Here is a 20,114-nt window from a genome sequence, read left to right as displayed (position 1 = left end):
CAGCCCTTGGACAAATTGGAAAGCAACTTGCAAGGTCACAATTAACACCCAGGCTCCGAGTCCAGTCGGTAAAGGTGTTTTGTCCTTAACAAGGTCAGCCCCCAGTCTCTCACAACCACCCAAATCAATTTCAAGGAGTAAAATTAGAATTTATTGGGCTTGTAGAACCCAGAGCAGTGACCCGGCAGATTCAGAAATTCCAAGTCCTTCTGTTTTAACTCATACCCAAATCTGGGCTCCTATAGGTTTTAATCATTTGAATTTATTTTGAGCCCAACCCCATGCAATCTGTTAGTTTCGGGTGCTACTACTAATTTACGAGCAATAAGGAAACTGAAACTTCATTGCAATTGTATTATTTTATCCGCCTCTAAACGGTCCTTTCTCTTTAATTTTTATAAAAATTAAAATAAAATTTTTTATTTTGATATATTTTATATTAAAATTTTAGTGTTTCCAATAATTGAAGTTAAGATCGAAAGGAGAGTTTGTCTTAAAAAGTTCATAGGTAGAGAGATTTTGATTAAATATATGTTAAAATATTTAAAAAAAAAAAAGTTTTACTGACCCTCTTTGCAATGTTAACATCTTTATGTTTTTCGACAATACTTGTTATATGGTTTTATCTTATTTTAAAATATTACATGATGAATTGATTATTCATTCAAATTTATCAATACATGAAAAATAGATAAAAAAAAATTAAGATGTTAATATTTTATTTTAGTTTATATTTAATAAAAGGGAAGAAAGCAAATTTGTAAGAAAACAAATTAAATTAAACTGTGAAACATATCAAATAGCAACTAAACAACAAATTAATGAATTTATTTGACATACTTTCTTTCTGTATGTGTAATTTATAATTTTATCATCAGCTAGATTTGGTCAGTTATATTTTACCATTAATTTGTTGGTGGAGAATGCTAACACTAGCCATTAAATCACAACTTCTTGGCACTGCCATAGGTGCTTGCGAGTCATTGATTGCTCAATTCTAGGGCAATAAATATACCTAAAAAAACAAAAGATGTTTTCCATTGCTAGAGGAAAGGGGACAGTGTTGTTCGATGTTGATAGTTAAGCAACACGATGGGAACAGTGTTGGAATACCAGTGATGGCATTGTCATTGTCAAATAGGTGGAAAACCAAGGAACAGTGATCCCGTGAAGATCTTATTGAACCCTGTCGCCTTCTTTTGTTGGTATAGAGCAGAAAAACTTTCTACCCTATTGAACCAAACTTTATTTTTTTGTCTTTATTTCTATATGATCAAACTTCAAATGTTTAAAGTTTATTTATAAGATTGTTCTTGAATCCCTATGCCGTGGACCAAGTCACATCCACGATCCCCACGTTTTTATCGAGACCCAGAGCAGTCCACACTGCATCGGACCCATCGACGATGTTGTTTTTACAGGGTGGTTGGTATGCATGCTCTTCATCACACCCACGCATCGAGTCACACTCATCCACCACCTTAGCCGTCACGCTCCTCCCATTACTAGCAGTGATCGTTATCATCTTCCCACACCTTGACCCGCCGGCATACCACCCGGTGGACAACCCCACTACACGCTCGGAGTTGCTATGATACCTGTCATCACATTCAGATGGAGCCCCTCCGTCGCCCCCTTCACTGAAATCATTGTTTGTTAAACGAGCTTTCGTGGAGGATGTGATGGGAGGGGAACAAATGTAGGTGGGATAAGTTTGGCCGTTGCACCGAAGGGAGCCCGAGGGGTTGCAATTGGTCCCAGGGCTCGGAGATGAGGGGGTTCCGCAGATGCGAGTACCCAAATCAGGATCGTCGTTGCACTGGCCATTGATGCAAATGAGCTGACCATCGCAATCATTGAGGTCTCGGCATCGACCATTGCATTGAGATATGGCATTTGAAAGCCAGGGCGAGGAAATTATAATAAAAAAAAAGGAAAGAGAGGCTAAGAAAACGGTCTTTGCCATGTTTATCTGATACCTGGTTGGATGTGGGATTGAAAAGAGAACTTGTGCAATGTTTTTATAGAAGGATTTGGACAGAAAAGTCTTCTTTGATGTCTGAAAATTCTTGCCGCCATATTATTTAGATTATCCAAAGTCTTAAGTCTTCCTCGAACTTCAGTACTGATGACACTATTTTTCTATGTACAACTTGGAGAGCCGTTGGAGATAGGGTTCGATAAGAATCTGTCTGTTGACTTCTTGTGGATCTTACTTCGTCTATGTAACCATAACCCATCCCTGCATGAAGAAATTATAACAAAAATATAATCTTGCATCAATCTTTATCAAGTGAAAAACCTTAATTATGGCCACTGATCTTGAACTTCTTTAACTGATTATGATCCAGACTAAAGAAACAGAGAACTCTGTTCTTAGAGTTTGACCTTCAATTTATAAAGTTGAATTAATTGAATACAATGCCAAGTTGCATGCATGACTTGATCATGTGATGCAGCTTAAACAAAAGAAGTACTAGTACTTAACAGATATTGAATTTCTCTCTTTATTGCTTGTACCAAATCATCTGTCATATTATTTACTTCTCTTCGTACATGATATTGAAGGAGAGACCAAGAATTTTGCACTTAACTCTTTCGATATAGTTTGATATATGCTTCAATTAACCATGAGAGAGTAACAAAATTGTGTATGAGAGGTAATAATATGCATAGGTTTGAAAGAACTCCAAAGTTTGGAGCTTAACAAATTTGATGATATATGTAGAAAGAAACATTGAGATAGATTTAGGACCTGAACATTCAATAAATTGACGCCAAAGTCTGTCTTTCCTGAAGAAATATCTACTCGATGATCAGGGCCAAATCCTTCCAGCAAACCGATATAATTCCATGAATGACACATTGTCTCTTCTACTTAAGACTCTAGAAACATCTGTGCATGAAGGAATATAACAGTGGTGTTTTATCAGTCTTGAAGAAACGAAATTAATTTGAAGTACCTTTTCCAGATAGTTGTGGTGAGTTATGGGCATTGTTTATATGTTACTTTTGAATTATTATATGCAATCCAGAGCAAAGAAACTAATAACTTTCATTTAATCACAACTCCCAGCTCAGTATGATACAGAGGCCATGGACAAGGACCATGTCCACCCAATCAAATCACTGGACCTTATTTAATAGTTTATCATAGTAATAGTATTAATTTTGAACATAAAAATGTTCCTTAAGTCCTTAAACCCTATGCCATGGACCAGGTAACATCCACGACCCCCACAGCTTTGTTGAGCCCCAAGCGACTCCACACTGCATCAGACCCATCAACAATATTATTTCCACAAGGTGGCTGGTACGCATGCCCTTTATCACACCCATGCATCGAGTCACACTCGTCCACCACCTTAGCCGTCACGCTTCTCCTGTTGCTGGCAGTAATCCTTATCATCCTCCCACACCTTGACCGACCTTTAAACCACCCGGTTGACAGCGCCACTATAAGCTCGGAGTTGTTATGGTACTTCCTATCACATTCAGACGGATCCCCTCCGTCGCCACCTTTGCTAAAATCATTGTTTGTTAAGCGAGCTTTCGTGGGAGGATGTGACTGGAGGTGAGCATGTGTAAGTGACATAACTCTTCCCGTCACAATGGAGAGAGCCCGAGGGCTGGCACTTGTTTCCCGGAGGTGTGGGGCTGCCTCCTTGGCAGACGTGAGTCCCGACATCAGGATCATCAGCACACCTGCCTCGTATGCAAATGAGCTGACCCGAGCAGTCATTTAGGTCTCGGCATGGACCGTTGCAGTTGGAGATGGCGTTGGAGAGTGAAGGAGTGGAAATTATAGAGAAGAAGAAGGAAAGTGAGGCTAAAAACAGCATGTTTTCCATGTTGACAAAGCTAAATTAAGGGTCCGGTTGCTGGATATGGGATGAGGAAATGGATTCTCCAATGAATGTATATATAGACGGGGTTTCGAAGGAGTAATGCAGTAGAGGATTCGAACAGAAACCCTTTGTGCGGATGGGAGTTACAAATCGGACAAAGTAATTGACGCCAAAGTCTTCTGATAACTTTGTGTGGAAATTGATCAATCGGACAAAGCTGTTGAAGTCACATTAAATAGACCAAACGGTGCACTCGTAATTTATTTGACGCCAAAGTCTTCCTAAGTTTTCCCAATTCCCAAGGGAATATCTAATATCGAACAAAATTTCCAGCAAACTTTATTGTTGTTTGCTATGAAAGGTCTGCTATTGAACGTCGGCTGCCCGCTCCTGAACGGCTCTTTACCATGATGCTGAAATGTAAATGTAACGTCGCATGGAGTTTGTGATTTGAAAGATTATAGACTTGAATAGATATTTATTTAAAATTTTCATTTATTTATATAAATTTTCCAAACTCTTGAAGTCTTCCCTAAACTTTCAGTACTGATGACATTGTTTTTTTATGTACTACTTGGAGAGCAGTTGGAGATAGGGTTCGATAACAATCTCTCTGTTGACTTCTTCTATGTAACCATAACCCATCCCTGCATGATAAAACAGCATTAAAATCTGCAGCTCGAGCCACTCTAGTTTTGCCAAATCATCTGCTATACAGCCTGCTTCTCTCGGTAAATTATCGAAGAGAAGGTCAAAAGATTTTGTACTTGAAACTTTCGATATCGTTCGATATGTGCTTCAATTTTCAAGAGTTGGTGAAATGAATTCAAGCATTCAAAAAATTATACCTTCCTTCCCACGATTTATGGTAGCATTGAAATTTCAACCTTATCTTCCCGTTATTTACGGTTGAGCCTACATTCAATAGACCAGAACGTGCAAATATGAATGGTTGACGCCAAAGTCTTCCTAATTCTCCCAACTCCCAAGGGAATATCTGATCTCGAACAATAGTTTGTCATTGCCTACTATGGAAATTTGCCTTTCCTTCGCTGCCTTGCTCAGACTGGATTCCCCTTTTCTTTCCCTTCCAAGTTCAAGCCATTAGGCATGAAGCTTCCAGCTTCCTCCCATTTTCATGGCTGAAAACTTCTTCCTTGTCCATATTCCAATTCGAAGTCTCATCCCATTATTTGCCACCGCGCTTCTAATGATAATCACTTAATCATATATAAGTAGTGTCATGGATTGGTAATGAAAACTCTAAACCATAGGATAAATGACACATTTTTAATGAGATGATAGTTTGAAAATTTTTATTGAAAATATTGTATTTGTGTATAAAATCCATGAATAATGACAAAGTCAGAGTGGTAGTGGGTGATGGCACTCGTTACCTCTTAATTTTTTAATTTTTAATTATTATTATTATTATTATTATATGTATAAAATTTAATATATATAAATTCATAATTTTATATGATTACTTTTTAATCACTTCTTATGCATTATTTTAGATCCGTCAATATTCGTAAAGTTAATACTTTTGCAAACTCTTCAACAAAATTCAATATAGATAGATCTAACATATCTTTTGCACGATAATAGAACCTAGTCATTACGAGGTAATATTAGTTCTTTTTTTTTCCCTTCATTTGGTGATGTAATAGGTAGCCAAATTTGAATCTCTCCTCGCTCTATAATGTAGGTTTGAATTCAATTAGAAGGTGATGATTGTAGGCTTGGTCCATGGCAGTATGACGAAACTCTCTGTTCTTCATCTTAGCGAGGCTGCGTTGATTTTTGACTACTGTATCATCCAAACCAACAGAATTTGCAAAGAAAATTGGTGATCGATCTAAGTTTTGCCACTATGTAAATAAATAGTGGTCCAAACGTGGGCTTTCTTCTGCTTGGTTCTTGGATCGTGAAGGCTGAAAGGCTAGGTAGCCATGCAGGGCCTGGGAACATTTCAGACATGTCCAAAAAGAAAACAGCCCAAGCCCCATTAGAGAAGAGAAATTAACTGGGCCTAATTGTTAGAGTTTATTATTTTTATATTTGGTATTTGTATATTGATTTACTCGTGAATTATAAAAATTATATATATGTGAACGATGATTAGAGTATATCGAAAAGTAATGGGAGGAAGTGACTGTTTCGTAACTGCTTAAAGACGAAAAGACTTAGTCATGCATCTACTTATGGGTTTGGTAACGTGTATAACTTAATTAATCATAAAAAATATAGGGATTGAACTATCATTTTCTTTTTCTTTTTGGTACATTAATTACCCATCATTTTCCTCCTAGCCATGCAACTCATTCTGCTCAATGCAGTCTTAGATAACATTAATTACAATTTCATACCATTATTAGTCAATTCATACCCTCCTCCTCCTCTTCCTTCTTCTTCTTCTTCTTCTTCTTCTTTCTTTTTTTCTTTGTTATTTTTTCCCCATTAGGGGCTCATCATAATTCTCCAGCCAAATTATCATCATACCCTATTTCACTTCACGCTTGCCAGCCCACCTCCTTGCCCCCCATGGCCATGACCCACACCCCCAACACCTCCATAATTTTTGTCAATTCCATTACCAAAGGATTATCGTGGGGTACTACTAGCCACCCCCTTTCCCTTTCCCTTTCCCTTTCTTTTCATTTGGAGCGTGCAAAAATTGCAATTGCTTGATAATATAGTTGATTGTCCATCTTGTTCCCCACGAGGCAGAAGAGATGAGAGGCCATTAATCTTTGCTTTTTCTTCTTTATTTTTTTTACCAAATGTGGGAATTTCTCATTCTCTCCAAACTCACTTGTCCATCACTTTCTCTCTCTCTCTCCCCCCTTATTGCTCTTGGATTTGTATGTGATGACTATACTTGAATTTAGTGTGTGGTTGTCAATTTCTTTCATGTGTTTGGGCAAATTCCAAATCAAAGGGGCAAAGGAAAAGCGGACCCATCATTTTTTTTCTTCTTTTTTTGATGCTTTCATATCATCAAGCACATGAATGGTCAATCTGACTTGTGAAAATGAAACACATTTATTTATTTATTTATTGTTTGGAAGTTGTAAGAAAGTGATAGAGACATAGTGGGCTATGAATCCCTATGATTGCAAGTGAAATTACAATGTTACATCCTTACACATATAGCATCTCAAATTCAACATTCAAATGCTAGACATAGTGGCCCATGAGTCCCTATGATTGCAAGTGAAATACCAATGTTACATCCTTACACATGTAGCATATATCAAATTCAACATTCTTTTGTTTATTCTTTCAAATAAAATTTGATCATGTATCAGAAACTGATACTTAATCTTGATTTTCAATAAGTCGATCAGCACAAACGTTGCAATCATATATCAAACGTAAATACATAATTTTATATGAATTTATCTTATTTTATCCTTTTATAAAAAATATTTCAACTCTGCAGAATTTGAACTGGAAATGCTTTTAGAACAATTTTTGGCCAAAGAAAATTCAAGTGAACAAAAATTTATAGTTATAAAGTAAGCAGATCCAATCATGTGGTCATGGAATCAATTCTCCTTTCTTTTTGTGGGAAAACCTGTAAAAAAGTTGAATGTACAGTAACAAAAAAAATGCGTGAATCAGAATAGTATTTGATTCCCAGCCTAATACAATGAAATAACAACCTTCATGATAAAACAGATGCCCCCCTCAAAGGACAATTATGATTATTCTAGGTAATACAATCATCACAGTTCATAGGAGAATTATATTTTCACAGGAAAGAAAATCAACCTGACCATCACTGATCTGTACCAAGAAAAATGAGAAACCCCAACTGACATCCTTTCCTTGGTGATCAATATAGCAAATTAAGTCTTCTCAGGTGATGATTACAGTAAGAATAATCTGTTACACCTGTGGATTAAAGTACATAAACCCCAGCATTATTACAATTTCAGTTTTTTATTTCTTTTTCATCATCTATTGGTGGAGAAACAAAATTAAGATCTAAACCCCAACCTCTAATTAAAAAGGTTTGGTGAACAATGCTAACAATAATAAGGTGTGATTTCACTTCCATCAATTTGCTTCCCTATTCTTTGCTCGCAACACTATTTTCTCTCCGTATTTTCAGCTACATGGGGACAACTTAGAGATGAATCTTTACCAAGTTGAAATGAACAGCAGTGGCAGTAGTAGCCAGCGGCAGCAATGTGGTTCATCTTTCTCACTCGAGCCACATCACACAAGGGCCAAAAACCAGCGCTAGTCTGGTGATTTCCATGAAAGGGCAGGGTTTCCACGTAGAGGACAGTTCAGTCAATTGAAACAGGCAAGGTTCAGGACAGCTACGTTATCTCTCCAGAGATTAAAACGAAAAAGAAGAGAGATAGTTGCATCAGAAGGATGTGACCCCCATAAATGAAGAGACAACCCCTACAACACAACACATACACACAAAAAAGAAAGCAAGAAACCTAGGGACCCTAAAAACGAGTTTCTGTGCAACTGAGAGTAGGCCAGGCTGATGTCACAGTTCAAGGGCTACCGTCAGGCTGCCGATTGTTCCTTTTGCAGTGCTTTTTCCCTACCCCTTATTATTTTATTATTTGATTGTTCCCAGTAATTAATAATACCAACACTTTGTTACCGCTGTTAGATACTTATGAGGAAATGAGTTCCTGACTCATAGTTTGGCGTCTCTGGGGAAAGATCTTTTTCTCATTTTTCTTTCTTGTGTTTTTGGATTTTCTATGCATTGTACTGGCTGGCTCCAGTTCTACAATGGGTCCTGCTCTGGTGGGTGTTTTGAATGATTTTTATTGCTATCCTGCCGGTTTATGTTTGCAAACGATCAGGACAGAAGAGGCAGAAGGATTTGATTGGGATTTAATTATATATCAAATCAGTTTTCAGGAAATAATCTGAAAAGATATCGATTGATTCAGTGTCGTTTTTAAGTGTTTCTGAATGTTTTTTGTGGTGTTGGATTCAACTCTTTCTGCTTTTCCCATCATATGTTGATTAGCTACTACATACCATTTTGATGGGTGTATTCCAAATTGAGTAAATACATTATATTACTTCATGAATACTAATGTAGCAATGTTAGTTGAGATTACAAGGTTGAGCACAAAATATGTAGCTAGGCATGAATGGATACTAACAATGGAATTAGATTACTTCTTATTAGTAAAACCTAATAATATAATTAGTTGGTTGTTAAAGCAATAATGGTTGATAAATCACCTTTTCTTTAGAACCACATAACAAGCATCTTTTTTTTCAAGTAAAAGTACATATATACTCTCAAACAGATAATTCTAATCTTACCATATATTTTACAAAACAAAAATTGAGGCAATTACATCTGCAAATTCGATCATGTTACGCTAATTAGAAAAGAAAAAGAAAGGGGAGAGAGAGATGAAAGGCGAAGGCAAAAGAATGCAACGTGGAGGGGAAACGAGCAAGCTTTCCCTTTCTCTCACCAACCTGAGCAGAAGCTGAGCCAGCTCAGCTCGACTCGACCCCTCTGCCAATCTGACTACATATTCTCCCGTTTCCCACCTTCAAGAATCCCCCAGCTCGGGGACCACGTGGGGTCTTTCCCTTTACCCTCCCCTCTTCGGTCTTCACCTCTTCCCAGGTCCTCCCCCCCCTTTGCCTGCAAACCGTGACAGCCCCGAAATAGCACCCCTACTAATAATCTCTTTGATTGGACCGTTTACCGCAGAGGAAAAGCCAGCCCACGGCTCCAACTTCGATGACAATGCCATCACCGTCTGATGCTTACCCAAATCTCAGTAATCAAATCGGACGACGGAGATGGCCTGTACGATCTGGTTTAAATGATGATGCAGGTATAACCGAGAGTGAAAGAGGTTATTTTTCCGTACAAAGGAAGGCGGGGGGGCGGAAGGTGGTGACTGCCCTTTATTTATTATTACTAGTAATTGTTTTTATCGGTAATCGGTAAGAGAGAAGAGTTTATAAGCAAAAGATTTGTAAGGCGGTCGGCATTCAAAGCGGGAGGAGTAGAGAGAGGAGAGAGGGGGGACAGTGGCGGCAGTTTCTAAGAGAAATCGGTTGCTGATGTCATCTCCAGTTGCACGTACAGCTTGGGGGAGGGGAACTCTGCTCAATGAATTCCTATCCAATCACTGGCTGCCATTTTCAGACAAAAATCTATATGTTTCTTGCCAAAGATGGCTCTCCACGTTTTTCTTTTATTTTTAAAATATATTATTATTAATAAATTAAATATTATTTTTTGATCAATTTTAAATTTAATTTTCTAAAAAAATTTTAAACTGTTTAACTTTATATATTTATAAGATACTATGTATTCTATACTAATTATTATGAGCCTTATGTTTCAATTTTAGGACTACCTCTTTTATTTTTAATGAACTTCATTTTCCCTTAAGATAGGCTCAAGATTTATGTAAATTTTAGATTTAAATAATAACAAAAAGCTTCTGAATTATATCTATTTAATATAATTAACCTTTATTTTTAATTATATTTAAATAAATTATTCTTTTTTCTTTGTATCCACACAAAATTTTAATCTTATCGAAAAATTATAATATTTATCAAATTCGTACATAGAGCGGAATTTGATGATGTAACAGCCTAATAATTACCACATAAATATAAAAAATTTGACAACAGTTAAGTTTGTTTTAATATAAATTTAAATAAAAATAAAAAATTAAATAAAAAAATATAAATTTATATAAATAGACATCATCATTTAATATTTTTTATTACTTTAAACCCTAGATTTTACTATGACCTTCCAAGTAAAAAGAGTAGGGTAAATACATGTTCCTTTCCTAGTAGGGTTTAGGTATTCATAGAGTATTTGAGTATACGAATACTTTTGATCTGTCCATAAAATACATTATCCTAGGTAAAACTAGGTGACGCAATCTGCAGTTACAGTACAGTGCAGCTTTGTCCAATATTCCTCATTGATGACAAACTTTGGCCTCTCTAGGCTTTCTGTAGTTACACCTTATAACCCTTCTCTCTGTAAACCTCGCCCCCCGGCCCCCCTTCTGTCTCTCTCTCCATGCATGGATCGTAGATGGGGGATGATATCTCGATTTTTATTGCATTTAAAAGGAGAATAAAGGAGGCCAAAAATCAAAGAAAAAAAAGCAAGGAAAATGATTACCGTACGAAGTTTTTAGAGAGAAAATCATAATCTTAAAGAACAATGATTACTTGGGTAATTAACCTGACGAAGTAAGCCTGTTTCTTCAAATGCCGCCCCCACGTATGTAAAGCACGGAAGATTAGGTTCCAATGGGGGACCCTACGTAGGGGACACAGGAATTCAAGTCTTGAAGATTCACGACCCCCTTGACCCCTTCAGGGACACCCCTTCTCCCCCTCAACGTTAAATCTAACGTCCCTCTTTCCATCTTTCCCGAAGCTTTAAAGAAAAAAAAAAACGATGGCTTAGACGTCAAAGCTAACGGCCATTGTTGTCCCTCTCATAAAGTTCCAGCCGGAAAAAGAATTCCCCACCCTGGGAACATATTTTCCTTTCATTTCTGAGATCTAATTCAGAGGTAACTTAGTATAGTAAGTGTAGTATGTATACAAAGTATTAAGTTTAGGCTAGCTGTTGGTTCTTTTTCTTGGTTGGTGGGTGTTGAGTTAGCTTTTATATTTATATATTTTTTTTAAGTTTCTGGGTCTGCACTGAATCATGACACCTTGAGAAATTTAACTCAATGAAATATTATCTCTTTTTTTTTTTTGTCTCTGGGTTTTTCTTTATCGCTACATATAAAGCATTTTCTGCAAAAATCATACACAAAAAAATTACGTTCATCAATAGGTAAAAGTACAAAGGTTCTCTGGATCTTTTATTTTATTAGATCTAAAGCTTTAAAAGTTGGGTGTTTTAGCTTGAAACTGACGGGGGAAGCCAGGGTTCGTCAGCTTTGGAAATTAGGGTTTTCAGAGGGTGACGTGAAGCTCATGATTGCTATATACATGTACTTTTTTGGTGTTGTAGGTTTTAGCTGGTTTTGTTCAAGTATAAGTAGTAGTCTGCTTTTGATCCACTGTGCTTCCTCTCTACTCTCTCCTTTCCTTGGATCTGGCCTCTGGGTTTGCTTTTGTTTTCTTGTTTTTATATTTTTGTTTTGTTCTCTTATTTGGGAAAGGCTGAGGTTGGCTATAGTTGGTTCATGTGAAGGACTAGCAACAGGGTTTTAAGTGCTTTGGGGAGTCTGTAGATTGTTTTCAAGAAGCCTAAGAAAGGAACTGAAGTAAAAAGTTTTGAGCAAGGGTAGAGTGAATTTTTCTATTGCATTGGTGAGAAGTGGAGTAAATTGCTTGCTTAAAGCCTTTAGATTTCGCTTTCCATGTCTTTTCTTGTTATTTTTGCTTCGTCCGTTAAAACTTTGTCTGCACTATATTTTCTACTTCACATGAATTTCTGTACATTTTGAGGGTACTTCTTGTCGTTCTTCAAAGCTCTCTCTCTCTCTCTCTCTCCCGCCTTCTGGGGTAGCTTGGTTTTTTGTCTGAAATGTGACTTTCTGCTTTAGATAATTATTACTTATGGTTTATCTTTGTCATGTTTTTTTCTTGTGATTTATCGCAGATCATTGAACTTCGAATGGAATATCAAGCGTGATGAGCTGTGTCGTTTTCTTCTTGAAAGCAAGCGTTGCATGAGTTCTCTAGGGTAGGCAAGGCTTTGTCTACTTGTCTGGTGACTTGAGAGCTTCTTCTTCGGAGTGATCCATGTTATCTTAGAGAAAATCGAAGAACTGTCATCTTGGTTATGGATATGAGCAAGTTTAGACCAGAATCGCATGTGGCGCAGCAAAGCCGTCGAGATAAATTGAGGGTTCAGCAAAGCTCCAACCTGGTCCAGTATTTGGAGGACTTCCCGAACAGTTTGGAACAAGGGTCTTCTGTCCATCCGGAACTAAACCCAGATCTTGTTCAAGTTCGAAATGTTAGAAATGCTAATTTGCTTTATGATCCCACTCTTGTTTCTTCCAGTGTAATCCATTTCTCAACAAATTCTAACATTTTGACACCTCAAAGAGATGCAATGCTGCAACAAGAATTACAAACTGCTCAACAAAACAGGCAAAATCCGGCCGAGGAATCCTCATTTTCCGGTATGTCCCATACAATTCTATCCAAACTCAATGCTTCATCTAAGGTCTCCGGCGACCCACAAGGTTGCGGTAATTGGAAGAGTGTTGATTCACAGCATAGTTGCGATTGGATGGTGGGTTATGCAAGCGGATTAGCTGATAGAGAAAGCAATCAGAACCCTATGTTTGTTGGGGAAGTCTTGTCGAATAATGCAAGGGAAAGCAACATGTCTGCGGCCACGCAATATCTAAAGCCTAACTACAGTGCCTACCAAGATGTTCAATCTACTCTATCCAATCCAGGGAGTGAAATTTCTAGCCATGAGAGCAAAAAGCATTATGGAGATTTGCATTTCGTTTCACCTTCACTCTATCAGAATGCTCTCCAGGATGTTGTTACTACTTCTTCGATTGCAACTCAGGGACTGGAAGTGGCGTCCCTTGTACAGCCTAACGTTAGAGAAACTGCCCGTGGTTCATGGATAGATTACTGCGGGAATCAATCAAGCTCATTGCATTTTGATAATGCTGGTGCTTGGATGAACAGGCCACTTGTGGAGCATTGTCAACAGTGGGGTGGTGAATTGGGGTTTTTGGCAAGTAAGAGTAGCGAAGAACTGAGGACCGGTGCGAGTGATGCCACGACTCAAGGTCTATCTCTATCTCTTTCATCGAATCCCACGCCAAAAATTTGTGGTGCAGGTCAATTCGCGGAGGAGTATGGTTCTGATCACGGCTTTAACTCCAAGCCTGGTGAATTCAGGGATTCTCAAGATTCAAAATCTTCAAAGCCTGGTTATTTGTATTCGATGCAGAAACCATCTGTAACTAGTAAAAGTAGTGGAAAATCCCACCAGGACACGGGTGGAACTTCAACTTACGCTTATCGACATACGGGCCCCCTCGGCCCTTTTACTGGTTACGCTACTATTCTGAAGAATTCAAGGTTTTTGAAGCCAGCACAAGAACTATTGGATGAATTCTGTCATATGACCAACGCAAAGATTGTTAAAATATGTGATGCTTCTGAGGGGATTTCCGGAGAACTCAGTGTTTCAGCCTCAGCTGATGCTGCTAATGCAGTTGACATGGAGGCTGGAGCTAGTAAAGGAAATAACTCAGGGGCCTCATCCTCTTCTTTTTATAGTTCTAATGAAATTAGAGTTGATGTTGGCATTGGGAGCAGCTCTGGTGAACCTTGTAGGCCTGAGTACCAACAAAAGAAGGCAAAACTTTTATATTTGCAGGAGGAGGTTGGTCATATTTTCTTCTTTTCTCATTTATAATTTTTTCTTGTGTTTAATTTTTATGTGCATTTTTAATGAACATGGAAAAATTAATTGTGTTTAACGTTAATGAACTGATAAACCCAATTGGAGTCTTAATTTGTTTGTCTCGTTTGAGTCCAAAATTTGCCTCAAAAAAAAAAAAAATCCTAAAATGGTGTAGTGGAAGGTGAAACTTAACAGCAATGTTGAAGATTTTATGAGCCAAATGAAATGGTACATGGAGCTGAATCAACACAAATAAGTCATTATCCTTTAATGGCATAGATCATTAACTGATGACAGTTTTAAACTAAATGATGTACTAATTAAAAGTTTCTTGCAATAGCTGAATTAACACAAGAAAAAAAAATCCATAGAATCCATATTTGCACCTGCATATGGAACTTCACTTTCTATTGTGCATTTATATTTTCTTCCTTGTGCAGAATGTTTAAGAAACTCCTGGAACTTGAAGTTCTGTGAAAGACCTTGGCAAAACATATTCCATTCTTTATAATTCAAACTTGCTCAAATGCATGGCTTATTTTCTTTTAATTGTATCGCATTCACATTCTGCTAGGACTTGATCCTCTTTTTTTACCAGTCTAGAGGTTGCGTCTTCAGATTGGTTATAGACCTTGTGGAGACATAGCATAGGGTTGTGCATATATTGTTGGTCTTCTGTAAGAGTTGCTGATAATGCATATATTTCACACCCACCCCCCAATCAATGCAGCTCGGTTGTACTCCTTTTTTGTTGTGCTGGCTAAGGATTGTATTTCTTTGTGAAGTATCAGCAATTATCTTATAACTTATAGTTAATGTTTTGTCCAGTCTATCTTGTTTAATAAATTTTTAGGAGTTTTTAAGCATGTATATTCCTATATGGAACATAATAATACATGGCTGGCCGTACCTTGTCAATTTATATAGTGTTATGACTTTGAAAGGTGTAATGACCAACATCTTGTATTCATGTCTACTGGTATAAGGGTTATCCAGCCATCCATATGCATACCCTTGAAAATTGGTATATCGGAAAACTACTAGATGGATAGTAGAATAGTAGAATGGGGTGGGAAAAATGAATCGATGGTTTGTGGGAAATTTTTGGTAATATTTGGAACGCTTAGCAGAAGATCTTATCTGAGGTGAAACCTTGATCTCTGTAATCATTGATTTGATCATCCTGTATGGTTGTCTTTGAATTGTATCTACATGTTCTACACTAGCTATTATAGCCAAAGAAGAAAAAGCCATGAGCCTGTTGTTTTTTTGTTAATTGACAAAATGCTGAGTGATGTCTTGGCAGCTCTTAGGCCTGTTAGTGCCACTTCCACAGGAATTTATGCCAAATGTAAAGCATTCATAGTTCTAATGTTTGCCTGCAGAAACTAATTATACTGGTGAAATGTGATGCTAACTGGGGAAACAAAATGGTTAAAGTTACATGCTACTCCTTGTCATAGTTTTATTTCTGTGTGCTTTAGGAGTAATGAGTTCATCATGATCCTTATTCTTCTAGTAGTTATTAAGAAAGCCTTTAAATGATTGGCTTTTTGCTTCTTTTGTCTACATGCATAAATGATTTGAGTTCTTTTCTTTTCCCCCTATCTTGACATGGTGCGAGTTAGATATAATTTCTTTTTTCTATTCTGTATACAAGCTCTCTCAGATGTACACTTTCAATTTTGCTGTCGGACTGCAGTTAATGCATATACTGCTTGCTGCTTTTTCAAAAGATTATTTTTGGTACTCCTTTTACACTTTTTTTGGGGTGTTATCGAGCCAGCTAGGTCCTTTTTTTCTATTATTTTGATCTTTTCCTTGGTAGGAAATTATGTTTCTTCAGTTAAGACCTGATGATGAGTTATAATGTTTGTTCAAAAGACTTCCCAGTGAAATTTATCTAACCTCAAATAGTTTAATGAAGGGGATCGGTGCTAGTGTTGTCACTTGTTAGAGAAATGCTATTTTGTTATTTACTGGTGTTAGAATGCATAAGTATGATGATCAAATCAACAACTAAAGTAAGCCAGCATTGAACAACTTTCGAGTTGGAGTTTAGTTTAGCGGAGGACCAGAACAGGAACCAAAGGGCCCATTTTGTCATTTAGGTTTGCCGGTAAATTCCAATGATATTCTTGCTAATTTTGAAGCAATTATTAATTGCTGGATATCAATGCAATCTTTCATCTCTGTATACCTTCAAATCAAACTACATTTCAATTAACAGTGCAGACCACCCTTTCAAAGCTACTTTATTAAAAAGTTTCAACCCCAATAAGTTGTCGTCTTGCATTGGCTGAAGGTCCCATTATAGGTTGAAATAATATTGTTGTGCTGTTTGACATTACACTCATGTCGTGGATCTGTGTTACTATTGATTTTCCTAATTAGGCCAAGGTGCTTGATTAGAAAATGAATACTACAGTTCATTTGCTGTTTAGCAATAATTTCCATTATCCTTTTCCTTGTTCTGAACCATTATTGTCCTAAGAGCATCAATCCTCATCATTTAAATTAATTTTGTGAAGAATCTTCTCAATTTTCACAAAGGAGCCTATGTGTGTTTTATTCTTTGTTGTTTTATCATTTTATTGTTATGTAATGCTAGCTCAATTTTACTCTTATGAGAACTTGTCTGTTGTGCTGTGCCATTGAAAGGTGTGCAGAAGATACAAGCTATATCATCAGCAGATGCAAATGGCAGTTTCTTCTTTTGAATCAGTAGCTGGTCTTAACGCTGCCACCCCTTATATATCCTTAGCTCTCAAGACAGTCACAAGGAACTTTCGGTGCCTAAGGAATGCTATTTCAGACCAGATCAGGCACATATCTAGAGCTCTGGGGGAGGAGTTCTTGTCCCCAACCACCGGTACTAGCAGTAGCAAAGGTGATATAAATATGTCTAGGTTAAAGTTTGTGGGTCAGAAATCTGGTGGGGTTAACATGGGCTTTCTTGAGCCCCAACAACACGGCTGGAGGCCCCAGAGAGGCCTACCAGAACGTTCGGTGGCTATTCTAAGAGCTTGGCTCTTTGAGCATTTTCTTCATCCGTAAGTCTACAAGTCCTCTTTTTATTTGCTTATTCCTCCTAAAATATTATGTAGTCTGGTGTTAATTTCTCTGTATCTGCTTTTCTTATAGGTACCCCACAGACACAGATAAGCACATGTTGGCTACTCAAACAGGCCTTTCTCGAAATCAGGTGGGCTCTGCTTCCTGTATGTTATTTCATTATTTAGTTTGACACTGTAGGTTTGATTGAATTAGAATTTAGCTCAGTTAAGCTGTTGATTTGGCTTGTAGACCAAGTTTTTGAATATTCATTTCCCGCCATTTTTTAAAGTTGAAGCATCATCTGTCATTGAAAATCGAATTAGGTATATTGCCGAAGTCCTGAAGTTCCTTTCAGAAGCTTGAACAGCATTTCACCAATTTCCACCCTCATGCTGTGGCATGATAGCAGTGCTTGTTAGTTTGGAGTAGAATTCACAATGACATCAAGTTGGAAAGACTTTAAAATGCAAAACTGCATTGATCTCTTTTTCTGATGATAACAATTTGATTTGTTAATGCAGGTGTCTAATTGGTTCATCAACGCACGAGTTCGAGTTTGGAAACCAATGGTGGAAGAAATACACATGCTTGAAAGCAAAGGCTTAGCTGAAGGCCAGAACTCTAGCAAAAATGATGGAAAATCTGGCGAAGGAGGTCCTAGCTGGCTTAATGAAGACCAATCTATCAACAGGTCATGTATAAACGTGCTGTCCGACAAGCAGTTGGCTTGCTCAGATATGCATGTCGAAGGCATTACGGGAGAAGAACATTGGAATCATGAGAAACGCTCAAGGATGGATTTTCATATCCCAACAACCATGGAGGGTTCATTGATGGGTTTCGCACCATACCAGCCAAGCAGGCTTGAGATGGGTGGCCTTGGAGCTGTGTCGCTTACCTTGGGACTTAGGCATGGTGTAGAAAGTGCACAACAGCATCAACAACAATATCAACGACAGGAGGATCAGCTTAGGCCGCAATTTGGGGGTCAAATGATTCATGACTTTGCCGGTTGAGTTTATAATGGTCTTTCCTTGTGACAATTTTCCGAAATATGGCAAGGAAAATCCTGCTAACAGACGGTCGCAGGTAACCTTGACAGTATTTGTTGGTCATGCTAAAATGTTGAATGTAGGAGATGGCACCATGCGCTAGTTGGTGCTTGTTTTAGTTAGGAGGCGGGAGCCATTCATGTTGATGTGGTAATGGTACTTTGGAAACGGGCAGGAATAAAATGTTTGGGGTCTGATTTGCAATGCAAGTTGTGGGAAGAGGTTTGGATTTGTCTTGGTAGGATTTTAGTTAATCACAATTGTATAGGACTTGTTCTGTTTGAGGGTAAGAAAGATTTGACATCCAAGATTCATCAATAAGTTGGCACTTGCAGGAATTTTGTATTTGGAAATCATCTTCGGCTCTTGTTTTGCCTGATAAACAAGAGATGCCGAAAGAATGTATCGGAATGAAATCTGTGCACGTAGATTACTTCTGGAGCCCAAATTTCTTGGTCGTTGATATTGTTGTTAACTGCGACATAAACTAGTTGAAGGAAAAATGGGGAATTGCCAATGAAATATATGCAATTTTAGGCCGTTTGGTTAGCTGGACATTTAGAAGTTTTCTTCGAATTATTTATCTAATATCTGATGGTGGGTGTTGCTCGTCACTGTCAAAAATGGCCCACACTCGAAGGTCTTGATCGGGCAAAAATGATCCAGTAGAAGACACTTTGTCAGCCCATGAATGTAACGAGGCAGGCTAACCCAAGGCATGAAAACGACTAGGAAACCAGCCTGTTTCTCTGATGGCCTTTTAGTACTTACCATGTATTTGTTCATCTCCATTGCAATGCAACTAGCCATGCATGCATGCAAAAATATATAACTACAGCTATATATAAATAACTACAACCAGAAAGATGATACAAAGTACATAGCACGATACAGAAGCTAATTAGATCACAGAGGTATGTGTATGGGAAAACCTAATTAAACATGAAGTAACATCATATCATCATCCGAAACGGTAGGTAATTTATTCCTCACACCATTACCGTGTATTGCTCTTGTCGATTCACCCACTTTCATCTCCAGGACCAACAGGGTAGTTATTGAAGTCCTGCCTAGGAATGTAATGGTGGTTGTTCACATTGCTCTCAGGGTAGCCGGCTCCGACTTTGTCGCCTTCATCAAGCAGCTGCCGGCCATGGACAATGGTGTCATCATGCTTGAGCACATCTACTTTGATAACCTTTCTAGCCAAGCAGGAGCTCATCATCACCACCATCAATATTGCTAAAGCAAGAGCCAGATTAATCCTCATTCTTGCACCCATTGATTTCTTTTTCCTGTCTACAAATATCAGAAAAGTAAGATATGTAGACCAGCTACTAAGTTCTGAACCTGAAGCTACAAATGTTTGATAAGCAAGACTTTTACTTACCCAAGTAAGTAGAGTTGATGGCCTTGGGGGAGAGCTGCAGGGGGGAGGAGAGAAACGCTAAGCCATATATAAACAGACAGGGTAAGGTTCATGTCATTGACATTATAGAGAGAATCAATATAAATTTGGTGATGGGAACGCCACAAAAATGAGGCAAGATAAGTGGGATGACCATATTGTCTCATACAAGTTGTTTTTAAAAAATAGATTAAAATGATGAGATTGAAAGAAACTATTTGTCCACATTGGCACTAGTCCATAAATAGGAAAATTCCACGTTGGGAGTGGATTTTAGTTGATGCAAAAGTCAACGAAGCACGATCAGGAGTGGATGTTCTGATTGCCTGGTGATGTCAAAGCACAGTATA

The 20,114-nt window shown here is 37.8% G+C and overlaps 3 protein-coding genes and 1 pseudogene across 3 annotated transcripts; 1 reads left to right on the top strand and 3 right to left on the bottom strand.

Annotated features, from left to right (window-relative positions):
- Positions 1 to 939: 939 nt before the first annotated feature.
- On the bottom strand, positions 940 to 1,977 carry LOC18590914 (kiwellin-like). Its single transcript, XM_007016739.3, has one exon. The coding sequence runs from the start codon at positions 1,964 to 1,966 to the stop codon at positions 1,322 to 1,324; it is 645 nt and encodes a 214-aa protein (XP_007016801.3). The 5' UTR covers positions 1,967 to 1,977; the 3' UTR covers positions 940 to 1,321.
- A 1,060-nt stretch (positions 1,978 to 3,037) lies between these two features.
- Positions 3,038 to 3,968, bottom strand: LOC18590913 (kiwellin pseudogene; annotated as a pseudogene).
- A 7,235-nt stretch (positions 3,969 to 11,203) lies between these two features.
- Positions 11,204 to 18,804, top strand: LOC18590911 (uncharacterized). The gene is made up of 5 exons (XM_018126429.2): positions 11,204 to 11,419; positions 12,466 to 14,226; positions 16,909 to 17,300; positions 17,392 to 17,452; positions 17,826 to 18,804. The coding sequence occupies exons 2-5, from the start codon at positions 12,649 to 12,651 to the stop codon at positions 18,318 to 18,320; spliced, it is 2,526 nt and encodes an 841-aa protein (XP_017981918.2). The 5' UTR covers positions 11,204 to 11,419; positions 12,466 to 12,648; the 3' UTR covers positions 18,321 to 18,804.
- Positions 18,805 to 19,173: 369 nt separating this feature from the next.
- On the bottom strand, positions 19,174 to 19,843 carry LOC18590910 (Putative membrane lipoprotein). The gene is made up of 2 exons (XM_018126434.2): positions 19,747 to 19,843; positions 19,174 to 19,651 (listed from the first exon to the last, which is right to left on the bottom strand). The coding sequence occupies exons 1-2, from the start codon at positions 19,836 to 19,838 to the stop codon at positions 19,378 to 19,380; spliced, it is 366 nt and encodes a 121-aa protein (XP_017981923.1). The 5' UTR covers positions 19,839 to 19,843; the 3' UTR covers positions 19,174 to 19,377.
- Positions 19,844 to 20,114: the final 271 nt, after the last annotated feature.

The sequence above is a fragment of the Theobroma cacao genome, chromosome 9, assembly GCF_053813885.1.
Source record: "Theobroma cacao isolate CCN51 chromosome 9, ASM5381388v1, whole genome shotgun sequence".
Taxonomy (NCBI): domain Eukaryota; kingdom Viridiplantae; phylum Streptophyta; class Magnoliopsida; order Malvales; family Malvaceae; genus Theobroma; species Theobroma cacao.
The sequence above is the reverse complement of the archived record's forward strand: the minus strand, read 5'-3'. Positions and strand labels throughout refer to the sequence as shown.

Coding starts and splice junctions, on each gene's coding strand:
- LOC18590914 (XM_007016739.3), bottom strand. CDS start 1,966: ATGGCAAAGACCGTTTTCTTAGCCTCTCTTTCCTTTTTTTTTATTATA.
- LOC18590911 (XM_018126429.2), top strand. CDS start 12,649: ATGGATATGAGCAAGTTTAGACCAGAATCGCATGTGGCGCAGCAAAGC. Junction 14,227..16,908: donor TTTTATATTTGCAGGAGGAG/GTTGGTCATATT, acceptor TGCCATTGAAAG/GTGTGCAGAAGATACAAGCT. Junction 17,453..17,825: donor CAGGCCTTTCTCGAAATCAG/GTGGGCTCTGCT, acceptor TTGTTAATGCAG/GTGTCTAATTGGTTCATCAA.
- LOC18590910 (XM_018126434.2), bottom strand. CDS start 19,838: ATGAACCTTACCCTGTCTGTTTATATATGGCTTAGCGTTTCTCTCCTC. Junction 19,652..19,746: donor CATCAACTCTACTTACTTGG/GTAAGTAAAAGT, acceptor ATTTGTAGACAG/GAAAAAGAAATCAATGGGTG.